The sequence below is a fragment of the Oxyura jamaicensis genome, chromosome 8 (genome assembly GCF_011077185.1).
Source record: "Oxyura jamaicensis isolate SHBP4307 breed ruddy duck chromosome 8, BPBGC_Ojam_1.0, whole genome shotgun sequence".
Taxonomy (NCBI): domain Eukaryota; kingdom Metazoa; phylum Chordata; class Aves; order Anseriformes; family Anatidae; genus Oxyura; species Oxyura jamaicensis.
In genome coordinates this window covers 30,816,665-30,842,961 of record NC_048900.1, presented here as the reverse complement: position 1 = coordinate 30,842,961, position 26,297 = coordinate 30,816,665, and the positions used below count along the sequence as shown (strand labels likewise).

The 26,297-nt window shown below is 37.6% G+C and overlaps 1 protein-coding gene across 13 annotated transcripts in view; it reads right to left on the bottom strand.

Annotated features, from left to right (window-relative positions):
• The window catches only part of LRRC7 (leucine rich repeat containing 7), a 171,653-nt gene that overhangs the window by 83,411 nt on the left and 61,945 nt on the right, over positions 1-26,297 (bottom strand). For all 13 annotated transcript variants that reach the window (XR_004752715.1, XM_035332661.1, XM_035332657.1 and 10 more), the window contains exons 3-6: positions 9,044-9,246; positions 3,713-3,830; positions 2,728-2,806; positions 1,908-1,997 (exon numbers count right to left, since the gene is read on the bottom strand). Coding sequence is in view for 12 of the 13 variants with exons in the window: in XM_035332661.1 (XP_035188552.1) it covers positions 1,908-1,997; positions 2,728-2,806; positions 3,713-3,830; positions 9,044-9,246 (490 nt within the window). In the remaining variant the exon portion in view is untranslated. The remainder of the gene's footprint in view (positions 1-1,907; positions 1,998-2,727; positions 2,807-3,712; positions 3,831-9,043; positions 9,247-26,297) is intronic.

Below are 26,297 nucleotides of genomic sequence, written 5' to 3'. Positions count from 1 at the left end.
ACTCCATTAATATTGCCTTTTATTTTATTTTACAGTGCAGGTCCTTTAGTGCCATAAATATATATTTGTATGTGAGGAAAGTTAAAAAAAAAATACAACAAAGCCTTAAATAGTTCTCTGTCGAGCACAATACCAGTTTTCTGTTTCTTAAATCCCAGTCTTCCCAATAATATGCTTTTCTAGAAAGCTATGATTTTCCCTTTTTCCTTTCAAACAAAGCAGAAAACATTTTAAATCCTACATTTGCATTTAACCAGGGCTTAAGGGAACGCCTTTAAATGAGAAATGTGGAGAGATGTTTATGTGATGCTCAGGAAGGCTCCATTCCTGACTTTATTCACATAGCTAAATGAGACCATAAGAGATTAACTGACTTTTTCTGTAGCAGAAGAGATAAAGAAAGCACTAAAATTTGGAGAAGAGCAATAAGAGAGATACAGTTATAGAGCCACATGTGGTTATTAAAAAAAAAAAAAAAAAGTACAATTTCTGTATGCTAATGTTGGAAGCTTCAGAAACATAACAAGGATTTGTAAAGGCAGGATTCCAAATAGATAATATAGAAGCAGCATAATCATAATGGAATAACAACCACACCTGGAACCAGTGTCATTTCATTTAGATAAAATCTGCATTTGTAAAAAAAAGTGCTTTCTGCTAAGAAATTTAGAGTACTAGAAATGTCCTTAAGCATCAATGATTACTAGACAAAGTACCAGCAAAGCCTCAGAAGAGAATAATGAATATAAATTTACCATGAACAGAAACACTACACATCTGATAAATTGCAGCGGTGTTTCAGGCATTTATTTTCCTTGACATTTGTACATGTTGTCTGATTGTGAACTGCAAAAGCAGTCTTCAGATTTACGCAGATATTCTAAACACTCATCTTCAACTAGGCATTTTCTACTCCAGTATAACACCTAGCCTGAGCTACTGTATAACACCTGGGTCAGAGATGGGTCCACCAAGCAAATGCCAAAAGTAGAACATTCAATTGCTCAGTGCCGGGGCATACCAATGTCATTTCCAACACAAAATATGTCACTTTAGCGTTAATTCTGGAGTGCTGTGACGATATTCCCAGGGGAACAGTGAAATACACACGTGGGTAGCTAGGTGGACCAGGAAAAAACTACTACATGAATTCTGTTAAAACCTGCATTTTGTCCCTTAATCCTGTCTTCTGGACAATATAGTCTACCAAACTGGAATTTTCGTTACCCAGCTGGACAGCCAGAAGGCAGAAAGGCTGCCCATTCCCGTTCCCTTAGCAGTGTAACAGCGGAGGGACAAACTTTATGCTTCATCCAGAGTCGATTCCTGGAAGGATCCACTCTTAAATGGACACATCAAATTGTCCTAACTTTGCTTTTTCTGCCCTTTGCTTCATCCTTATCTAACGCTTTTTGGCTCAGTTTCTACTGTATTTATTTTTACTCTCATTCCATATTCCTTCTGCTCTGCTGTCTTTTGAACCTTCTCCCTTGTTCTTCCTTTCATATGTTTGCTCTGGTTGCTCCACCATGCTCAGTCATTCCTTATCTACCTTTCTGATTCACGATATTCTTTCTGTTCATTTTTCAGTAAGCATAGACCACATTGTTATTTTCTGCCCTTCCCACAATTTAATAACACATTTGATCAAGGACAGGCCTCTTCTCCAATTTCTTTTTCTCTCTACTTTTTCCCTAAACCAGCGAAGTGCTTCACTTCATCATAAAATTCTTGCTGACATAAAATTTTCTCCAACAACAGTCATTCATCAAAATAAGGCTGAAGAGCAAAAATCTATACCTTCTGCTGTTAAAAAAAATAAAAATAAATACAGTTTTAAAATGGTCCCTTAAAGCCTCAAGTGAGTTCATACGAAAGAGCAATGTGCTTTGATGACTAATTCTTACCTTCCAAAGTTAGCAGGAAGAAACTCCAAAAAGGCATCATTTAGATAGAGCTGGGTCAAATTTAGAAGTTGTGTAAAGCCATCTGGCAGCCTAAAAAACAGTTAGAAGCTTAGTGCTCACACTGAAGTTGCTATGGAAACAATAACAATGTATATTTAGAAAGAGAAAGATGACTTTCTCTCTCACCTTCTTTTTCTACCCAAATTATCAAGAACTTACTGAGCAACCTTTTACAGACATTTTTGACTGTTCTCATCTTTTCCACATTGCTATAACCACATCAAATTCAAATACTTTGCACATTCAAGATATATCAGCCTTTTCTACATTCCTAGCTGAGGCTTTTAAGCCAATGGTGTTTTCTTGCTTGCTTGCTTTTTTAAATATTTAAAGTTTCACCCTTTCATTTCCTTCACTCCATTTTGTAAATCATGAGATTACAAAAGAGATTGATTGTAGTTACTATCACAAGTTTTTGGCAAGAAAAAGGATTGCTAAAGTCCCAAGCAAGAAATTATGGGAAGTGAGGATGCAGCACAACTTCCTTCCCAAACATCAATTGCCAGCCCCCTGTTTAAAGGCTGCACCACCCAGACTGCTTTGCCAATGCTTTCTTCACTGTGTGGAAGAACACCACGTTTGTGAAAGAGCACAGAGAGAGCAAAGAGATCTTTTCATAGGTACATCTTGGAATTCAAACAATTAAAGAGAAATTTAGATTAATCTTGCAAATAAACTTGATACTGGTCTTCAAATTTCAGTTCACTTTGCATACATTTTCTGCACTTGCAGTATACAAACAAAAGCTACTGATACTCACTTAGATACTGGATTGACACTGGCTTCAATAATTGTTAAACACTTACAACATTTAATATTTTCTGGAAAGTCTTGAATTCCTAAAAAATATTGAAAGTATTATTATACACACATGAAAACTGTTCAACTTGTTTCATAAATGAGTTCATTTGACATTTTCAAATCAGACTTAAGCTATAACAGGAAAATAAATATTTTAGTATTACACTCTAAAAGATATTTAAGCAGTAAATAAGTGTACCACAACAGCCAATATACCCTGTACTAAAAATACTGTGTTAAGACTTGGTTTATGTAATCTTCTAGTTAGAGTGACATCATTTGTACTGATATTTGTGCCTTTCATTTCTGTCCCAGCTGCTCATCTTTTTCTTTTTTGCTGGCCCCGGGCCGCGCCCCCCTTCTCTGAAGTCCACATATATAATTCTGAGGGTCTCTAGGATTATACTGATAAATGCTTCAAAATTTCCAAGAGTGCCTAAGTCTAATTTTCAAAACAAAAACACTTAAGTTCAGACATGCAAATGTTTTTGACCATGTAAAAATGTAAATATCTATTTTGGAAATGCATGTCAGCAATTTGGTCACTGGCTATATAAATCCAGGTAGCTGTTTATCTGCGGCCTTATCGGCTTACATACACTACTAAACCTGGTCCACAAGAGCTCACTAAGTACTAAGCCACTTTGGAAAGTGCAATGGTTCATAAGTGCAATGAAAATGGACCCCCACTCCTATTTTTAATGCTTATCAGTCACAATTTGTCACGGTTTACTATACTAGAGAGACCTCTATTTTTTTAAAAGGAAAATAAACAAGGTAGACATCTGCCCAGAGTCGTCAAAAGTGTGAGATAAGAACACAGAACACAATCCAGAAAAAGAGCAAGTTTTCTAGAACACAAGTTGATAGGAATTAAAATTTCCTTGTTGTTGTTTGTTTATTCATTACAAATCTTTAAAATACTTATCTTTTTGATCTCTTACCATTTTTACTGATATCAAGTTCTCTGAGATTAACTAAGCTAGCAATAGTGGTTGGCAGACTGGAAAGGTCATTGTCAGGTATACTCAGTTTGCGTAAAGCTTGACAGTTGAACAGTTGCTGTAACATAAAAAGATACTTTACAGGTTTTCATGAAAAAATCAGCTTGGAATCATTATTTAAATACTAAAGTAACAAATATCAAAAAACTGCTTTTATTACATAAGAATTCAAAAATGCAATTATATTTTGAAAAGCAATTATTTGAGAAGACATTCCAAAGGCTGTTCAGTATCACAAACACAGCTTACACGTGGTGGAAAAGAACTTCCAGAGTAGTATTTGGAAGCAGAAATATTCAAAACCTGTGAAGCTTTCTGTTAAAAACTGTACAGTCATGGCAATCAACATTTTGAAGGAAAATGTTATTTCATAGGTGCGATAAAAAATGATTTTTTTTTTTTGTGGCTTGTGCTATTTTATTTAAAAAAAACAACAACAACAAACAATTACATGATAAATTTTAAAATATTTTGAGTGCACACAGACAAAATTTGTTAATTTCAAGAAAAAAAATATTTTGTCACTATCAAAATATGTTCTGTAAATCTGTAAATCTCCATGCTCCCACCCCAAACTGAGGATATGATCCTAACTGAATTAGCTAATTGCTAATTCAATTTTTATGAAGTGTCAGAATTTGCACTGTGACAAAAAAAAATCTTCCTTTCAACCTGAAGTAATCAGCAGGTTGTGTTGAAAGCACCTCTTTAACATACCTGCTTTCCTCAAAAATTATCAATCAGCACAACACACTTTTACAAATTAATAAAACTCATATGAAGCGAAAATAGTCACGAAAAACTATTTCACATTTAGGTGCTTCGCATCGCAAGGTTATTGCTGCCATGGACAAAGAATGGGCAAGGTGTATTTTTTAGATAAAGCAGAAATGAACGCCGGGCTGGGCTGCACGAGGAGCTGCTGAATGTGCCCGCTCCGTGCCCGCCGGCCCTGCTGAGTTCCTCAGCACTCCTCCAGGACACGCTGCGGAGACGAGCTCAACAACGGGCACCGGGCAGTTCAATTCCCTCTGCAGGCATCTCAGAAGTGGTCTTCAAATGGCAGTGCTGTGTTTCTAAGAGATTTAGTCTTTCCTTCAGACTTCTGTATCAGAATTAAGGCGTAAGTACGCATCTACAGGCTATCTGAGAACACAGAACAATTTGATTGCCTAGATACGGCTCAGCCAAGTATCTGGAGGGGAGAAAATTAACACACAAATGGTGTGCAAATGCCAGCCTGGTACTTCACTCTAAGTAAATACTAAATCATTTTGAAACTGCACTTTGTTCTGCGGTAACTTTCTATTACAATCCTTTGAAAAGAAAAGCCCCTGCTTTTTTCTTCAAGACCATCTACTCGCAGAAACCCAAGGGGTGATCACAGGAAGGGGAACCACGAGAACAAGCAATGCTCACAACAAGAAGTCCAACACCACAACCACCACCACCTGGCACCGGGCATGAAAGGGCCTTTTGACTGAAAAGCACCTTTCGACATGCCTTTGTATTGACAGTTCTGCTTTTCTGATCCCACAAAACCCACGTGAGAACCACAGTTTCTCACACAAAATGCACTTGTTCATTCCTGAGCCCGCGCCAGCAGCAGGCCACGCAGCGCACGGTGACGGCCCCGAGGGGCAACACGAGAGCTACTTCCACGCTGGGGAACACTTCTACGCTTCCATGCTTCCCAATCTGCTGTGCCAGAGCAGCCTGAGCAATTACTGCACACCCGGGAAGCAAAATGGGGTGACACGTCGCTGCCTGCAGGCAGCCTTGATAAAGAGAAGCCTCCCACTAGAGGATGAGGAGTTCCTCTGCAGCGCATCTGAGAGCACCTACTTTTTCTTTAAGCTTTCTTCAAGCATTTTGGACTGAAAAGGAAGCTGAGCAGTAGGCTCTAGTGCTTGCTCTTGATGTTTCTAGCCAGATTGCTGCACTAGGACCACTGTGGAGCACAGAGGACCTGCCGAATTCTGGAACACGCAGAGACGGCACTGTGCTGCTAGGCCTGCAGGATGAAATGCCCGGTGCCCATCCCAGCCATTGTGCTGGAGTCTCATCTTAAAAGACAAGGAAGGCTTGGAACTTGACAATGACTGAAGAGACACAAGGCTTTTGAACTGGGGAATAAAGACATGCAGTAAAACTAGTTTCCATTAGGAAAAAAAAAGTTCCCTCTGGAGAAATTCTCTGGTGCGCTATTGTATCAGCGATAATACAAGGGTGTGAATGCAGGTATGCAGACCCACAATTCCTCGCTTTTTTTTAGCCAGTGGATTTTCAAAAGATGTCCTTGTCAATTTCTAGTGCTTTATGGCCTTGCCATGCCATCAGGATAGCTTGATGCAATCATCAGACTGTATGCCCATGTTCTACTTTTTATTCCTTTTAGACTGGAAACCAAGCAGTGTTAACACTGCTATGATTTGAGTTACAACAGTGGGCTATTACCCTGCATATCTCAAGTTCTCAGTGAGACAATTAAGCATTAAGTTGTAGCCTCTAACTTCAGTAGCATATTCAGCATTACTAATACCTATTTTACCAACACATTACATTTATTTTAATTACATTAATTGTGTCCATTAAATGTTAGTATAGATTTTGCTTTATATTTATAGGGAAAAGCTGCAGGGAAAAATTTTAATCTCATTCGTGCTTTTCTGTATACTGATTGCCAGTGACTCCACCTGCATCAAAATCACTTTTCTTTTTTTTATTAGTCGTTGATTCATTTGACTCATGCAAATATGGACATACTTGCAGCAGCAGCTCATGACAATGAAGTCAAAGTCAAGTAAAATAAAAGTCTTGGCTAGGTTTAGGGGAAAATAGAGATTAAAAATACTATAAATCATGAAAAGAAAAAAAAGGGGGGGTGGGGAGGGGAGGAGCTAGAAATCCAGTTCTAGTGGACAGAAAAAAAAAAAGCCATAATTATTATGCACAAAATACAAGGTAAAATTTCAAAAAAACAATAGGCAGAATTATTTTGATACATGAGTTTAATACTAAATAATTTATTGTTTTTTATTGGTTTCTAGAGTATCAGGTAACAGTGAAAGTAAACTAAGGTATATAATGATTTAATAGAGTTTTTACCTGTGCTTATTTCAAGAAACTTTTAAACAAGATTAAGTGTTCTGATGAGAGAAAACTTGAAAAGTATGCTGTGAGTAACTTCAGAGGTATGTAACATTTGGTAAATAACAAAACACTGACAAAACAAATTTTCCCTGGAAGCAGTTTTTTGAATTTATGTTTACAGGGAGAGGAAAGTCCTGCTACAGCAGATCACAACATATAATACAAAAATTAATGTTAGGTAATACAGAGCCATTTTAAGAAAAAGAAATGTATTTTGTCACCTAGAATATTAATTAAGCAGTGGAAAGAGCTTAAGTACATAGCAAAAACTATTTGAAGCACAAAATTGGAGAAAGAAATTATTTTGAGTGTTTAATTTATGGTAATGATTAATAAAGGCTTAAGACAAAAATTGTGAATGGTATTAAGCAAGCAAACAAATGCTCCCATTTATCTTCTAATATTTATACAAGACCAAGACTGTTAATTATGTATTTACCCAAGCTCCAGAATGATCAAAAGGTTTTTTTTCAATACCTGGTATTTGCTTCAAGTTATTATTTAAAAATAAATAAAAGAATAAAAGAGGTGCAAAAATAGAGTCCTATTCATTTAAATCTCTCCAAAGGATGTATTTATCTGTTGTTTTCTTTCACAAATAACACATACAGAATAGATGATGCAATGTAAAGGTTTCATTAGCATGCACATTTCAGCTCTGATTGACACTACCACCTTCAATCCAGTTTCATGATTTTGGACCCTTTACCTTTGGCCTCAGTTTATTCATATACAATTACAGCATGTTGCTCTTTTTATATGTCCTGTTATATTTGTCTTGCATTCCGCACTGCAATTTTATTTAAATACCGTGGTGATGCACATTTTCAAAAAGCCCAAGACAAATATATCAAAAATCCCTGGCTAAATTAGAGGCTCTAAATATTCTTTGGTATGATTCTTTGGTAGCATAATTTAAATATACAAGATTAACCATTTGTTTTTATTAAAAGAAAAATAGTCCTGAAGGTATTCATTAACAGTGAAAAAGTCTCAACCACAACCATTTTATATTTATGGGGGCAGAAAAAAGTATCTGTTTCTCTGCTGTCTTTTCTAGGAGGAGAGATAAGGCAGTTCTCCATATCATTCTTCTGTGACAGCTGAAGATTGTAGCTACCCTGCCTTATCATCTTTAAATAATTTCTTGACTGACTGAGTAATCTTCAGTAATGAACTATCATATCTGAATACAGAAACTCCATGTAATGGAAAAAGAACGTTTTCTACATTTGTAAATAGAATTTATATAAAATATCTGTGCAGTGTAAGTAAGAAACGTTGGGAGATGATGAAGAATGGATTACAGTGGAACAATGTTTAATTAAAAGACTTGTAAGCATCTTTCATTATTATTGAGAAAAATTCAATTAAGGAATGGATTACATTACTTCATGCTTCATTATGTAGCTAGCACCTACTATTAATTGGTTTTTCCACTACCTTGCCTTCTTTTGTTTCCAGAACACTTAAGTTACACTAACTTTTAATTCCTTACATTAAATATTAATCAATAGAAGACAAAATTCAAAGATTCTGTAAGAGAAGTTCTACACAAAAAGGATAACTGAGCTAACCTCATTGCAGGACGTCATTTGCAGTTACAAAAATATTAGTCAGAAAGTGCTAGCCTTTCTCCCACAAGGATAAACACCTTATCCTGACAAAGAGTTTGCTTTTAAAAGCAGCACTACTGATGATCCAGATGTGAGACCATCTGCCCCATATATTAGTGTACTCTTGGTCTCCCCAGGTACCAAATGTCATATTATTTGTTGTGTGAGAAACTCTTCTAAATGACTGTCAGTTTCCCAGTGTAAAACTTCATTGGCTGCCACCTGTTCTTATTTCATGAAGCAAGGAGAAGCAGGCGGCTCTGCTCCTCTCCATGGCAGCATCATCTGCAAGAATGGTGTCTCAGTGGTTTGGGCTCTTCAGAGAGGGCAGAAAAAATGTAAAAATGTGACTGAATCTCTAGAGTTAATAGCCCTGACTCTGCCCATGGCAAGCAGGTGATCAGTCCATGAACGAGAACTATTTCAGAGTTGAAACACATGTTGAATATACATTTAAGAACATAAATTTTAACATCTCTATTACAGGAAGAACATGGATTACCTTGGGTAGCTCTTCAATTTGATTGGCATCTAGATAAAGCTCTTCTAACGTCCGCTCAAAGTTAAAAACCTCCTTTGGCACCTGCTGTAGGCCACAGTGAGAGTAATCCAACACTGAGACAATCTCCTCTTCACCGCGAAAACACCGGCATGGCACCAAGCGGCCAATAATTTTCCTTTTGGTTGTCATCTCCAAACAGGGCACTGAAAAGAAAGGGGAAAAAAAGTTTTCTGAAATTATCAACATGTTTGGAACTCCCTCTTTAGAATTATCAAGATCACAGTCTATTTAATTATTTTTTCTGAGGGGTATCTGTAAGTTGCATGTCTTAATCTACTTTTCTACAAAACACAGGAAAGTGAGATTTGCCAGTGCAACCACAAGAAGCAATCTCAGTATAATGGCTGTTCCCCTACACTGGGATAGAAGAAAACATGCCAACATCATCCACAATTCTTCCTTTCCTTAATGAAAAGGAATGAAAGGATGAAAATTAGCTGTGTAAATGCTACATGTATGAACACAGTCACCAGACAGAGTACAAAGTGACATCTTTCACACTCTGTGTTTTGATCCCTTGCTCAGTTTGACTGTGAGTCGGTGAAGTGAATCAGTCATAGTCGTTTGGGTTCTGATTCTCCGTGACAAATGCACAACTGTACCTCATTTCTCTGGAATCAACAGAATTCCTTGGCTTTCCACAGTTATTGGTGGAGTATATTCCTTGTCTTTTTGACCATACAAATAAATAAAAGAATGCAGAAACTTAATTGGTTACGAAACTACAATAACAGAAAGCCAACAGTTTGTTTTCCTGTCATTCCTGCTTCTCTCCTGCGAACTTAGCCTGTGGAAACTCAGGGAAGTGACTTAGCAGAAATCCCATTAATTTTTCTGCAGCAGAATATTTCACCACAGTCTGTTCCCTAACTTCAAATCTAGATGTCAGTTCTGCAGATTTTCCTTGCACACACAATTTGTACAAGCACATCTAATTCTTATGAGTAAGTTTCATCTTATCATTTTTCAGCAAAATATTACAACTACTTTTGAACGGAGAGAACACTGAATAAGTAAATTTTATACACATCAAGGAGTCTCAACTTCTAAAAATGTCAATATCTGTTTGAGATGTAATGTTAACCAGATTATAAATAAATCAGGCTGTTCTGAAACATCACCATAGAGCCAAGAAGGGCTAAACCCTCATCTCCTATTTTTCAAACCACTTACAAGGTTTTGAGTTACATTTATGAAAAGAATGTACAAAAGCAGTCCAAGCAAAGCAAAGCTCATTGGGATCCTCTTTCATGGGATGCTGGTGAAAAAGCAACCACGTATTCATGCAAAAAATCCGTAGAGACAAACAATACAGTCATGCAACATTTCTTGCTAAAACAGCACAAATTATAGCACGTAGTGTCAATTTGTGCTCTCCCTTGTCTTCTCATCAATTACAAGAAACAGCAGCTCCTCAAATGCAAGAGAACCAGTTTCATGTAAGTATAACTGAAGGGAAACGAGTCGTTTCTGATCCTGGACTACTCCCTGTTTACTGAGCTGAGCTGTATTTGCATATGAGTAAGTATAGATACTTCATATGAGTAAGTATAGATACTTCATCTTGTTGCTTAAACCATTATTTGTATGAAATGTAACATAAAACAAAAAATGCATTGGTCAGATAATGCCCCTTTTGTGGTTCTCCAGGAATTTTATATCATGTAATACATTGTTATTTCAAAGGTAAGTAAAACACTCAAATATTGTATTTCCTTGTTTAAATTTTATTAGCTCTTAATCTGCCTCTAGCAACCCCAAGGAGATAGGCATACAAATACTGCCAGAAAAAATACTGTTTTTTCATGTTCTCAAGGAGACCAAGATGCTGGAAGAACAGCAGTGAAATCAGAGTGCAGCTGGTTATTCACTGGACAGTGCCAACACATTTCTGTTGGCTGATTTTGGCTTTAGGGTAAAGCCTAACACAGAGAAAAAGGTAATTTTGTAATTTAGCTTGACCCGATGCCAAGTTTGCTTGTATAACATAAAACTTAGCTTAATTACAGTAAGCTGATGCAATGAAAACATTTTCATAATAAAGTATACATAAACTTCTGAAAATATAAAAGTAGAAGACACAGGAATAGAAAAAGAAGCAATTCATTTTCAAGCTAATAAATGACAACATCTTAAAATTTTGAGTTCTAGCAGTGGGGTAGTGCACTGCAGAACACAAACACCACCCCAGTGAAAACTTTGGGATGTGACATGGCACTCAAATTTACTTTATCTGTGAACTTCAATTGTAAACATTCCTCATTTAAATTTCTCACACCAGGAACACTGGGTCCCCATCACATTTCATGCACATCCTGTTTCTTGGTTGGCACTTATAATTTCCTGTGATAAAGAAATGATTATTTTAGTATTCTCCCTAATTTTCCTCTTCAGCTTCAAATCTGTTGGGTGATTTCAAACACACAGGGAAGGAAAAGTCCCAGATCCCTGCTCCAGACCCAGTCGTGGAGGAGGAAGCCCACCACCCCAGAAGTGCTCCCAGGAGGGAGAGGCAGCACGGACACTGCACACAAGTGGTGGCACCCATGCTGTGCCTGCCCTCTCCCTTGTCCCTCTACCCCAGTTCCCTCTCAGATCAGGGGTTTCGCCAATTTCTGTGCTCCAGGCAGATGTCACGGCCACAGGGAAGGCAGCGCAGAGGCCTGGCAGCCTGCCACCTTCTCCACCTTGCCAGTATGGCCAGCATCCATGCCAGGCCAGAGAGGGTGTGCAGCACGACCACTGACACCAATTAGCACCGTGTCTTCAGTTCCAGGAATCATCCCAAACGGCTCACTTGAGTGTACAAGATCAAAACAGATGAAAATTGTAAAAGCATTGGCCACAGAATAAGTCATTCACAAGAAAAATGAAATTAGCTATCAAGCTGCGCAGCCTCTTTGTATTCAAGCATAGGAAGCAGCATTTGCAACTGCAGATTTCAGACCATGACACAATACAAATAGATGCCCTTGGAATATCAAATTATTTGTAGCTTTTCAAGGCATTTGAAGATAATGAACAATTGAACACTGACATGTACTTCAAAAACTATTCAGAAAAACATTCTTCCCATAGGCATTACAAAGCACTTAGCTTTGCATTATTCTCCTCTACTGCAGGCAAACGCATAAAACAAACCTCACATTCCATTTTAACAGAAACCCAGAACAATAACAGTGTAATGGAACAGCCAGAAAATGTACAAATAGTGATGAAGTGATAGAACTGTACTAAGAATAGCAATTACAACAGCAAAAACATTTTTTTAAATATGTTTGTTGTTGGTGTTTTGTTTTTTTTTTGCTTACACAAACAAAAGTACTTCTATTATTATAGTCCATAAAATTCTCTGTAATTTCATACTCGATAGAAAATTGTTTTTAAAAAATTAGAAAAAAAATGCAAAGGATAAACAAAAGTGACTTAATTACATTGTCTTCCTCAAAGGCTAGGATAAGACATGGTTTTTATGTCAAAGTAATTTGTTGAGATTATTTGGTTATCTATTGGAACTGTCATCTTCAGAAAACAAACAAACAATGTTATTTGGATAGATCAGCAATCTCTATTTAAGAAAAGATCAATACCAGAATAAGGAAGGTACTTGAACCAGAATTATGTTGCATCGCTAAGAATTTGCAGCAAAAATTAGTGTGAAGTAACTTTACTAATGATACCTGTGCTTATAGAACACTTTCTAGAAGAATGACCATAGGAAATCATGAAATTTTATATATTTTGGTGAGAAGTGATTTTGCATGTGTCCATAGTTTATATACCCTCTGTAATTAAAACAAACAACTATGCTGGAAAACCCTGTTAAAATTCCGCTGGGGAAGTCCCTTTCACACAGTTCTTTGCAATCATTTCAGAAAGCATCAGTATAGAATTACCAGACCTGTAATACACATGAAAGAAGTAAAATTTCATGCCCTGTGGACTAATGGCTTTTAAACCCTTCATAAATTCCAGTATTATTAATTTCTACCCCAGACTAATTCCAGCTTTGGTAATTTTACTTTTCTTACCTACATTTTAGTTCTTCATAATTTTCACAAAGCTTTTCTTTTGTTCCAATTACTACAAGAGGATTGCTAATTAAGGTCTTTGGGAACCCAACCCAAGTCAAGAAGAGTCAACAGGAAACCAAACTCCTGGTTTGGGGAGGTTGCCACCATACACGCTGCTGCTTCATAAAATTCCTTAATGCCTGTGAGTGATAAAGAAAGTCTTCCTAATTCCTTATAGAAATACTACTGCTTAGTACTTATCCCCATTTAAACCAGTGAACAAAATGCGATTCTCAATAGCTGAGCATTAGAGGTCATTGCTCAGCATGAGTCACATGCTGTATATTAAGCACTATACAATATCAAAGATTTATATCACAGTCAAAAGTCAAGAAATTTCAGGGATGAGGCTGTCTATTCAGTCGCACACGTAAGAAAACTAAATTTTCAACAATATTCAACAGACCACACGTAGATACCCTCCGCAACTTGGAGGGTTATGAAGTCTTTGCTCTGCAAAGGCAGTGCAAGCAGGTAGATTTTTTAAAATGCAGAAGAACTAGAATAACATGTACATCTTTTATTTTTATTTATTTGGAATTCTGCTTAAGGAAATTCATTATCTTCTTAACTAATAAATAATTCTAAACCACTGCATTCATTACATAACATAATGGACAATTACTCAAAAATTCAGAATAACAAAATGAAAAGCAAAAACATTTTTCCCCCACAAAAGCTTAAAAATGTTATGGCCTATTTTCTAAAAACTTTTTTAAAAGTACATCCTTTCTAGAATTAGATTAAAGAAACTATGAAAGAAGCATAAGTATAAACTGCTATTTATCAGCTTATGCAAGCACCTCATTATCATTATCTTCATTTTATTCTCTTATAAAGCAAATTCCTAATCTAAGGAAAATTGTAGTTTTATGGAAATTAATTAGAATAAAATCTAATCTCTTATTAATTGATGGATCTTTTGTGCAGTAAACCCACTAATCCCTGTTTCTTGGTAATCATGAGAGAAGTTCTCCTTACCTATCTAAACAAAGAAAATTGTTGTATGGCTCCCAAAACTTTGATTTAAAGATGGAACAAACTACCTCAACAAACTGCAGTTGTCTTGAAAGAGTAGGAGAGAGAACAGGTTTTTCGCAAGATAAAATATAAAAGAATTTTGTTCTTCATCTCAGAAACCTTTCCTGCTACAGTGGGCCTACATTCCTTCAGATGTAGCCATTTTCCTTTTTTTGCTCAAAAAGCAATTCAAAATTCACTTAAAAAAATAAAATAAAAAAATAGAAGTAATTTCTCTGAACATATTCTTACCTAGTTGGTTTAGTTTTAACCTAAAAGGTGCAAAATTGTATCTTCAATATGTTTTATTTCACCATTAACAGCATTAAAAAACCTTGCAAGTGGCAATTACTGGACAAGCAATTTGAAAGACTTGTAACATGAAAACTAGTTTCAAATTGCCTTTGGAAGCCACTAGATTTCTTGTTAATGGTCCATTTAAGCCAAGAATTCACAAATTGAGTATTTGAAAGATTTGACTGCAATTATAAAACTAGCTCTCTTCATCATCTTGGACCTACAAAACTTCAAATTTATACGCATGCTGAAAAAACAAAGCACGGTAGAAAACACTGGTAAACAAAACAGGTTAGAAAGCACCGGTAAGACAATTTTAAAAAGCTGTGGGATTCATAGAAAGTTTGCCTTATGTCAGCCAGCACCGATTCTCTTCCCCCTGCCTTAAAGCAGCTCATCTAGAGCACGTTCCCCAGCACACCTGCTGCAGGACATGTGCCCCACGCATGCAGGTTCTTCAAGCTCTTCAACGTCTTCATTAAGAATAATAATTTTAAAGCATTGAAGGCAATTTTAATTTTTAGAAGCTAACAATAGTTCTCTGATACCTTTTTCAAAAGTGTCAAGTAGATTTCTGAAAAAAGAGGTAGTGAAGTGTTACTGTAAAGAATTCCAGAACCTGCCTCTATACCTGGTTGCGTAAACCAGTTTTCCAATATATATTAGGGATTAATTTATCTTACTTCCAAACAGGTGTTTGATATAACACTCCCTTCATGTACGTCTTTTCTCAGGGAGGTCTCAGTTCCCAGTGCCCTGCCATGGTCTGTGATCTGAGTCCACGTTCAGAAAGAGAAACATCGGATAATAAGGACTGTAGGGCCAGCCCACATTACCTGACAAGGTATCAACATAAAATGATCTCTGCTGTTGAATTTTCATTCAGAAAACTCTGAAAGAAATTGGAGAGTATAAGTAATCTGGTAGTGCTGGAAAGTTACCGAGAGATCCCAAGAATAAAGAACACAGAAGTGTGAATGAGAGCATTACAGGGCTGAAATGAGTAATAATGGTAACATTTGCCAGTGGGTTCAGAAAATATTAATTATATTCAAACAGCAGACAATTCGCTTCACTGCATTCTTTGTCATACATCACAGATAAGTGATGATTTTTGTTTCTTTTCTTTCCCTTATTATCAGCATAATCAACAACATTAATATGCTAATATGTTGGTTCTCTGCAGTGCGTTACACTGTCAAGCTCAGAAATCACAAATACGTCGACCTCCGTACCAGGCCCAGTCTCCATCACCCCCTTCTAGCTCTCCAAGAAGTCACCACCGCCAGAGGAGATGGAAGCGGAGCACAATTCCTTGCGATACCCAGGGAGCCAGCCCCCTCTCCCCATCCCACCTGGGCTACCCGAGGCAGGGAGCCAAGCCCCCGGGGGCCACCCATTACGGACCACCCCTGCACCCCTCACCTTCACAGTGCCAGCTTAAATAAACCCTGACAGCACAGCTGCCTGATCACAAGGGGAGGCTGAAGCCCAAACTCCTCAGCCGCTATTTCTTTTCCTGGTGCCATTCCCTCCTTTCAACCACGCCTTGCGGATGGTAGTACCGCTTTTCTCTTCAAATCCCATAAAGCAGTTGTTCTGCTAAACAGAGGCGTTTAGCCTGATTTCGGATTCTACAGCTGCTGATGGCACAGACCGTACGGAAGGTGCACCTCTGACCCCAAGGGGGACATTGGGAGTTTTCCCATTCATACAGGTCAGAATTTCATGCTATATATTCCCTGCTGAAGGAGATTTGATAATAGGGACTAGGAATATGAAAATGGAACAAAGCTGAGCATATGGTTGGAATTTAAAAAAAAATAAATCCTTACTTTTCCTTCAGCCTTTCCTCACTGATATTCCTGTAGCACTGGCTAGACATTCATTTTTGTCTTCCCTCCTTTAATTAATTACTTGCACTGTTTAGGAGATTTACATTGTGTCCATTTCCAATCCAAATCATTGAAATAATTAGGGAACTTCAAAGCACTCAGAGTCCTCTTAATTTGCAGTACAACTTTTCATTTATAAAAACAGCACTATGAATAATTTAGATCTCTTAAAAACTGCAGAAATATTATATCTGCGTGTACAAGCTGTGCCCTCTTCATCCAGCTTTTAGTGTTTAACTCTGCGGCTCACCCTTCTGTTATGTGCACATCACAGAATCACAGAACCATCTGGGATGGAAAAGACCTGTAAGACATCTGCGCTCTGTCTCGTATGAAACTCGGAGTTACATCCAAAATTCATGCTGGGGTTCCCCAGTGGCACCCAGTAGGCACCCCGCTCCTTCCCAGCCTCGCGTGAGGACGGGCGCAGCGCCCTCCAGACGCCCCCGCAGAGGAGACCCACGCACGTCTCGAAGGTGCTCGCACAAGACCGAGTGTGTCTGCACTGGCCCTGAAGGCTGGAGGTCACAGCGTGTTCGAGAGTCAAAGCAGGGAGACTTTCGAGGTCTGGGACCTCATTTCTGAGTGACCACCATGAGATCTGGGAGTTTTTCAAAAAAAGAAAAGTAAAATACTAGGCAAAATTAATTTAGCAAAATTTCAATGAATAATGTTTGAATAACCAGAACTTTAACCCTCTGTGACAAAGGATCAAATCTTTACCTTTTCTACAAAGATTGATTTCATTGATATCAATGAAAGTTTACTATTGGTCTTGCCTTGAAATTCCAAGATTTTCTGAGGAAATGTTTATGGATGCACTTAAGCTTAGGCACTGATGACACCTAGAAGAGACAGTTTAGTGAAAGCAAACAATTTTTTATTATTTTATTTTATTTTTTTTACTTTTCAAAAGTGTATCCCATTCTCCCTAAGAACAGTTTTTGCATAACCTTATGGAAAATTCCAGTTTTGTTCAGTTTGCTATTAAACAAGAACTGTCAGAATTTCAACAATTCATTGCATACCAGTAGCAAACGTTGAACATTAAAAATTACACTTTAAATTTCAAGGAACTAAAAACAGTTTGATGGCCCACTGTGCAGATGCTTAAGCAGGAGAGAATGCCAGCAAGCTAAGAAGAGAAATAACCTTATTTATAAAGTGTGCTTTCTGGAATCTGGGAAATTTACATTTAAGCTTAGATCTTTGATTTATTTCTGCTTTTACTTGAAGTAATCCTTGAGTTTAAAAGATGATCTGGTATGTAATTTATTATGAAATATGCTTTATTTCTTGCCTTATGGTTTGCTGCCAATACGAAGGCCAGAGCTGCTATCCGAAGTAATAGTATAGAAAACATAATTTACCTGCTAAATGCATTAACTAAACAAATTGCTATTTAAATATGACTTTCATTAAGTCTGGTTTTCTTCCTCATAGAGGAAAGGGATCGTACAGAATACCCAATTACTTTCCAGCGCTTTACATCACAATCTGTCTGCATTATTCGTGACATATTAATCAGCTTAGCAGGAGCTTACTACAGGAAAACTGTATTCGTTTTGCTGAGCTTGCGGAATGAAAGTTCCAGAGATAATAATGTGCAACTCCAAACTGCAGCTAGAAAAAGAAAGTTTTAATTAACAGGGACAACTATGACTCACAACGAAAGCTCATCTCCTGAAAGAGCCCCGGCAGAGGTGTGCTGGGACAAGGGCTGTCTCTCTTCCCTCTCGCTGCTGCCTCGCTCAGCATGTGTAAGATACAATCACATTGCAGCAGATATTACCAAAGTCCAAAATAGAAGGAGATTAGGCTGATTTTTGACATGTCCAAACCACAGTTACATTTGAAAAACATGTAGCAAACTGCCCAGAAAATATGTCGCTCGCTCACCATAGTAAATGTTCAACATGTCCAACATGTCTCTACAAACTTTTTTTTTCAGAAAGCAAAAGGTTTTTGAAAATAGAATATTGACAACCATAAAAAGTGCAAGAGGTGTTTTTTTTTTTTTTTTTTTTTTTTTGCCAGCCTTCTCCATCACTGAAACTCCACCTTGAGACAGTTTCCCACATTCCTTTCTACCACTGGTCATATGCAACTAAAACCTCATCCTCTGCTTACTCTCCCCCTTCTCTCTACAGACCTTTTATTTTGAAAATAATAATAATAATAAAAAAAAATCCATCACTGCCATCAGTTCCTCTTTCTTTCATCATTCTATCCCCCTTCCCAGCTACAGATTAAATTTTTTTTCATTGCTCCCCATTTCTTTCACCATATCCACTAATGCTGTAATATGCCTACATGTATGTTCAGAAATTGGATTAACAAAACGCAATAGCCCGTATACCAAAATGCCAGCACAAGTGCAATCCCAAAACTACCCGTGAAAGTTGGTTACTCAAATACAAGAATGCAATTTGTCATCTAAACAGGCATTCATTTTTACAAATACTTCACTACCTACGAACACCTGAGTACATCTCCTTTGTATTTCGATGCATATAGTTGCTGCCACAATTCCCTCTTGCATATTTTTAGGGAGAATCAAGTAATTAAATCTGAACCCTCAACACCAATTAGTCCCATCATTACCCTTGAGCAGTGATGTACTAAGCACAAACACCCTCGATTAAAAGCCTCCAGAACTTGGGATTGCTTATTTCATCTTCAGAGCTTAAAATATATTTGTACTAGAAAAAGTTCCTTTTATTTCTGTAAGGACTATACGATATTACGTAATTACAGAACTAGGACTCTTTTAGATGAATGCATACACAGGAAGCATCTCTGCAGAGCATTTTCATTCTGCCCAACCATACTGATTTCTCATTAAAATCTTGCAAGGTTCAAATTCTGTGGCAGGAAGGAATCTTGGGAAGCTACCCTAAAGGAAGGCATAACAACAAACACCACAAGAGAAAAGAAGATGCAGACGGATGCAAAAATGGTATATGACTCTTGGACAAAGTTAATGACGCCATGGCAAACGAGCAAACTTATTTACTGATATTTCATGAGTAAGTATCACAGTTCATTGATCACACACGAAGAATATTTAAGACTAGGAAAAGACACCGCAAGTAATTGGAATTAATCATTTGTGGTAAAAGTTTTCTTACAATTTGCTTTCTCTTTCCTAAGGACAGCCGTGGCTGGCACTCTCTCATTTTTTTCGGGCGGGCCAGTTTTTGACACTGGAACACATTTTCCAGTTTTCTCTGTTTGTTGTTTAAACATGTTTTGCCACTGTCCACTGCCCCATCATCTGGAACTGAATTCAGAAAAGCACCCCGCACCACATCAAACCCATGTCTTCTTTTTGGGCAGCGTGGGGCCGTTCCTGCTCCAGCCCCCGGCAGGACCCACGCCACCACCCTGCCCCACACCACCGCCTCCGCCTGCGGGGCCACTGCTGCCTGGGGGCTCGGGGAGCCCAGCAGAACAGGAGGGCAGGCTGCAAAATGCCGTTCGGGGCAGGTATGGACTGTCTGCTTGCATTTTGTTAGCTAATTTTCTGGCTTATGTCTATTCTCTCTACTCTTCCAACAGATAAATCAGTTTTACCCAGCCATTTGCTGGTTATTTTTTGCAGAATACCCAGCTTCCATTACCATCACGCCCACTGTTGAATCAGACATCCTTGCCAAATCCACATGCTAATGCTACGCCAGGAGACACCCCTGCTAACAACAAGCAGCAGTCACCTCCTCTCATCTTTTGCCATGTGAAAGTTCAGGGTCTGGAGCAAGCTAGTCCCGTAGGCTCCCTTCCTGCTCAGCACCTTAGTGTGCAAATTTATTCCTCCTCAGGTTAGTGGTTGGAAACCCATGGGAAAAATAATGCAGGCTATTCAAAACAGGGCGTTTGAAAAAAATAATAAATGTATTTCTAAAGGTTTTCATCAGCAGAGGGCTCTAGAACTACATTCTCTTAGGTATAGTGCTCCCTCCCATGATTAATCTGTCCCAGTTTTTTTTAGTCAATTAACATGCTGTTCTTATGGTACAAATGTTCTCTAAAAAATTCTCACAGCTGAGCTGTCAAACACTGAAATTCAGTACATTGGAATGTCAGGTTTTTAACAAAGTCCTGGAGTTTGTAAAGTATAATCAGAACTTTAATGCCCAATTATGCAATCTTAGCAATAACTTTCTGAAGAGAATTTTATTGCTTTCACTGTAAACTGGGACCATCAGCCAGAACTGTGCCAAACTGTTCCACCCAAGGAATACAGAGGCTTGATTCTTAATGGAGGGGTTCATCGGATTCCATCAGAAATTAGTGGTGTGAATATACCGGCACTGGGAGATTCAAGCTCTTTGGCCCATTCTCTCCATGCAGCAACAATGATTTTCTTTGTTTTGTTTTGTGGTGCTGTGTTTTGTTTTGTTTTTCCTTAGTGTTTCCCTTGCTTATTCACACTTTTGTCTGGTGGTCATAATTAAATTGCTAACTATTCATTCTTACAAAACATAAGGTCTTTCCTTGTCTCAGCTCATTTAGTTTAGCAGACGTTCTTCAAGGGCTAAGATACCTCCCCTGAGCAAGCACAATGAATACTAAAAGTCCAAATTAATTTCTCACAGCCTGAAATAAGATTAAAAAAAAAAAAATGTGGACAAAGCACTAAGCAAAACTTTAGCATCCACCCACCTGCTAAACTAAGCCTTAGCTGTATATAAACAGTGATGGCCTTTTGGCAGCAGTTTATAAATAGCCATACAACTTCCATTGTACAATCTGCTCTGGCTACAAAAAATAGGAGAACAAACATGGCCTAGAGGCACGTAGTGTTAAGCTAGAGAAAAGTGAAACACAGAATTTGTTGTCCTTGACTGAATTAGCAACACTATGGTATTTTAATGGGCATGTTTTCTGTACTAGGTATCAGCTATTAAAATCAGTTGGACAGCTACGAGCCAGGGCAGAAACTGCACTGAAGCTGGTACGAGGTTAACGCCAATCAGCACTGAAAAATATGCCCAGAGCTGACTGAATTACGGCAATGCCATAATATTCATACCACTATTTGCAGAGATGTTAAAATATACTCCTAATCACATTTTTAAATGTTCAGGAACATTATAAATCCTTTAAATTCCTACAGAAGCAGTCAATAATATCATTTAATCTGCTTCAGAATGCACCACTCAAGCAGTTGCATTTTATGAGATTTAGCAAGTTCTCCTGAACTGCGTCAATGGAGTATTTGATTTGCCTTTTTCCATAATCAAACCAAATAAACCCTATTTGTCCTTCTTACAACGTAAGCAAAAGAATCAAGGATTATCTTGAAAGTTTTATAAATTTAATCTAGGCAGTTCATGATTTCCGCAGTTTATTTCAAGTTAAGTTATTCCTGCAACTTTCTACTGGTAACTGTGAAAATCCTGTATTGATAACTTTCTCCACATGAACAGCACGGCAGGACGCGGTCCGCAATACCTACTCAAGTGTCCTTTTGCATTTGACATTTTTTCTTTGCTATCGCCTGACCCACCGAAAGACTTTAATGCTAAATTATACTGAGAGATTTGTAACATGCTTGTAATTCACACAAATCGAAAGATGCTTAATCGCTTTTCAGTCTCTATATGGCTTATTTTTATGTGACTCAGGGAAGGCAATGGGAAGGCTGCTGTATGGATATGGACGTCCACATGAAAAATAAGCAACCCATACACTGAACTTGTCCTTAGCTCTGGGTGATCACTGAACAGCACTGCACATCAGGAAAAGAAATTAGAGATCCTGCATTTACTACAGGTAATCAGCTCTTGTAACTTGGAGATGATTCTGCTAAGATCAATCACACACATTTTTACTTTGATTTTCATAATGCCAAAAAATAAAAAAATATATTTCCCTACATAGCCTAAAAAAAAGCAAAACAAACAAAAACCATCCTATCAGGACTTGACTTAAAATAATTTTCATAACAATCTAGGTATTTAGCTCCATCTACTGAGTGCTAAGGAAGGTTATCTCTTAACTGCTACCAGGAGACCTGGGACTATGAGACACCACCAACAGAATCGTTACTGCTCATGGCTTGAGCGGCTACGCACATAAAGAACAGCATTTAACTCTAATTGCCACCTTTCAGGTCCTTCAGTATGCCCACTATTTCCAGCTCTCAGCTATGCTGGTTTTGACAGTTTCACACCGTGTTGTCATGCAAGAGAGGGACTTGCAGAAAACCCTTCTGCAGAAGACATCGCAAAAGCCAGCAGAAAGTACTGGGGAGCACTTTTCAGGAGTAAGCTTTAGAGGCAGCTTCTCAGCCTCTCCAGAGGTTCGCTGATTTGAAGGCATGTAACTTCAGTCTGGAGTCATAGAAAAAGGGTATCACTTCGCTCAGTGTCAGCTGCCTGTCGGAAAAAATACATTGATCTGAAAATGAGGACAGGCAAGATGATGGCTGCAAGAACAAGATCGGGACAGTGTCCATTATTTTAATGCGGGAGAAAATAAGAGTATTTGGAGAGGGACATGAAAGAATCTGGAAATGCATGAAAAATCACCAGCAGTCAGGATGATTAGAGAGAAGACAAGCAGGAACAGCTAGAGGTAGTGGAGAATGGGAACAAAAGCCGAACATGTGGCTGAAGGAAAGCATTTAGTCAATACACAAGGAAGAGTAAATTGCAAATCCAGCAAAGGGATGCAATGATAGCTTCACTGATGAACCGGTGTACTTTGATCTCATAGCAACTGCCACAGACCTTTTTATCTCTATAAAGAGGTGATTACAGCTTTGCTGGGTCAAGTGACATATGGATCAAGACTGCCCAGAGTACAGTACTGTAAGTGCCACTGAACCGCATTAGAAACTGAACATGAACATCTGAATTTCAGCCTGAATGAGGAAAAAACATTTGGAACAGCTTGGAATGAATCCCGTTTCTCCCTCCCACCAAGGAAAACAGATGGTATCAGAAATATGAACAACATCCTAACAGTCCGTGCTACTGTTCTTAGAGAATAAAAACAGAGAGGCAGAGAAGTATAGGATAAAAGGAACTTTTCAGGTGAATTATGACATCCTACTACGGCTTACAACCTTATCTTTTAATCTGTTACCTAAACTCTTCAACTCCATCTCCAGTCAAATGGTTTCTTGCTCCTGGTGAGCCCTACTGGAATGTTCTTGTAGGCCGTCATTTTTTCTAAGATTCATACTCCTGTTAATAACTGACCTAGAATTATTCAGAGGCTATTTATACCTACTTACTCCTTTGCCAAGAGGCTCATTTATAGGTATGAACTTTACAGAATAGACACAGATCTAACTGGAGAAGGAAATTCAGAAGAAGCAAAAGAAACTTATGAAGTCATCAAAAACATTCGTCCTTGCAGAACCTTTTTTGACATTATCTGGCGATCTAAGGCATAAACGAAACAAATTTTCTAAAGCACTGTAATTTAAACTGACTTTTTTTCCTTTACCCTAATAAAAGCATAAATACAGCAATAAAAAGTAATGCATGAAATGGCTTCACTGTCAACAAAATGAAGTCATGTATAGCTGCCATGGGCTCCCCCAGCCTAGCACAACAGTGAGGCCAGGTGTCTGGAGTATGGCATAATGCAAGTAATATCACAGCAAATTCATACTAAATACAGGAAAAAAGTCTCCGTAATGAATGGTATGGTACTAGAATGGGTGGGCCAGAGTCTGAGGAAACTTCATCTCTGAAGATACACAAGAGGATGAGCGGCCTAATTTAGCATCAAAGCTAGCCCTGTTTTCAGCAAGGAGTTGGACCAGAGACTCTCTGCTTCTCAATTTCAGTACCTCTAAGGTTCTGTGACTTGGTTTATTCATAGGTTTTCTTTCAGAAGTTCAATTCATACACTGAAAATATATGAGACTAGGGAAAAGAATTTAGACGAAGGACATTGAAAGCTCTCCTTTTTATCAGGTGTCCTCTTTCATTACATAATGCAGCAGCCTGGGAAAAGCTTTCATGGAGGTGAAACATATCCTGTTTCTTCCAAAAGATATCTGCATTGTTATGAACCTCAGAAAAAAAATAGAGCAGAAAGACATTAGCAACCACGGTTATGGAGTCCTGTATAATAGTAAATATACAAAAACTGTATTTTGAAACATGCTTGTTGCCTGTTCAATGACAAAACTGACAACCTCTACCTTAGCAATTTTGAATGTTTGGTTGGTTTATATCATATCTGTAGATAGTTATTTACAATGTATTATGTAATTACTCCCTTTACTCTTCAAATTAAAGCTTAAAAACCCAAAACACTGTACACATATTTTACAATTAATTCCTTCCTAGTTATGAAATTCAGTCCCTAAAATAAATTGCTCCTATTTTGTGGTTTGGATGCTTACAACTTCCAGCCTGCTCATCTGCTTGTTAACTTTTTAAGACAATGTTTTGAGATTCAAACAGTTGGTTATTGACAGCTGCCAAAAACATGCAGGAATTACTTTAAGTTTGAAACTTTTTCAATGTTAAAAATCTTTTGAAAATAGGAAATGTAACTGGTAAGTATGCTGATATTGTTCAGTTCACAAAACCTTAATTAAGTAAGAAAATGTGAATCTGAGATGTGTGCCTCTCCAACATATTCAATGACATTCGCTTCATTAAATGTCTTCACCAAATACCATTTATCCTAAATGTGTTCAAACGCACATCCTACTCTGTTCTCAGCATAACCATTTCTTATCAGTAGAGAGATGTTTTGATGAAAGCTATTAAATGACTTACATTTAAATAAAACTGAAAATTCGACATTTTTTTTTTTTTTAATTAAAGTCTTGCCTCTTTTGGCTCCAAGTAATCTCTAACACATTTATTCATTTTAATCCTATCAAATCAGGCACGAATCATGAATTAGTCCTGTTTTCAGGTTGAAGCTAACTGCTGTGATGAAGCTGGAGATCAACATAAAAATCAACAAGTTGATCTCTTTGTTATCTCTCTTGTATATTGAAAGCATCTAGATCTAAATGTTTGGAGTACCAAAGGACCAGTTCCAATTAGTCTCTTAGGTTCCCTTAAATTGGCAGTTATAAATGAAAGAGCAAGTGTAACAGTATTCTTTCTAATATTATGAAATCTTTTGCTAAATTATAAAAAATAGACGTTTCTGCATATGCACCTGGCCTTATTTCTGTATCATAAAAAATTAAAAGGTCTTTTTTTTTTTTTTTTTTTACTAACTTGTTTGATGTAAATAGAGGTATCTAAAACAATAACAAAAATAACAGGAGAAAGTTTGCAGCTGTGACATCAATTTCTGATAAAAACAGAGACAAGCTAATCAACTCCCTAACTTTATGCCCAGATGTTCAAACACTCAGGAACAAGACAAGTATCAAACTTTGCATATCTATATCATAACTGCCCTGTACTTCTGCATAACACTCAGAGCCCAGAGTCAAATCCGGCTGGTCAAAAATGATGGAGCTTAGTCCCCATTCCAAAAACTTTGCAACCTGATTTCACAGCACAGGCAAACAAACAGACAAAACAGAAACGACAGGGCTGGTAGAAACAAGATATTCCGGTAACATACTGGTACATTTCTTTTCATTAGCAAAAATCTACAACCCATTACATACCTGTCCCCTTCCTGGCATTAGGCAAACAGTATGGAAGGTTTACATATAACTGCCTTAGTTATTTAAACCAGAGAAGTCACGTGTAATTGGATGTTTACTCTGAATACAAGAGTCTGAAAGGTATTTTGAGGAAAAATACCATGAAAACAGTTTCACAAACCAACGTGTAGAAAATATTCTATGTAAGGAGCTAGCCTATAAGAATGGTTACAACACATAAGTAAAAGTTGGGGAACAGACACTTCAAAATGAAATCCTTTCCCACGGTGTTTCAAACATCGCTGCTCCCCATTCACTCG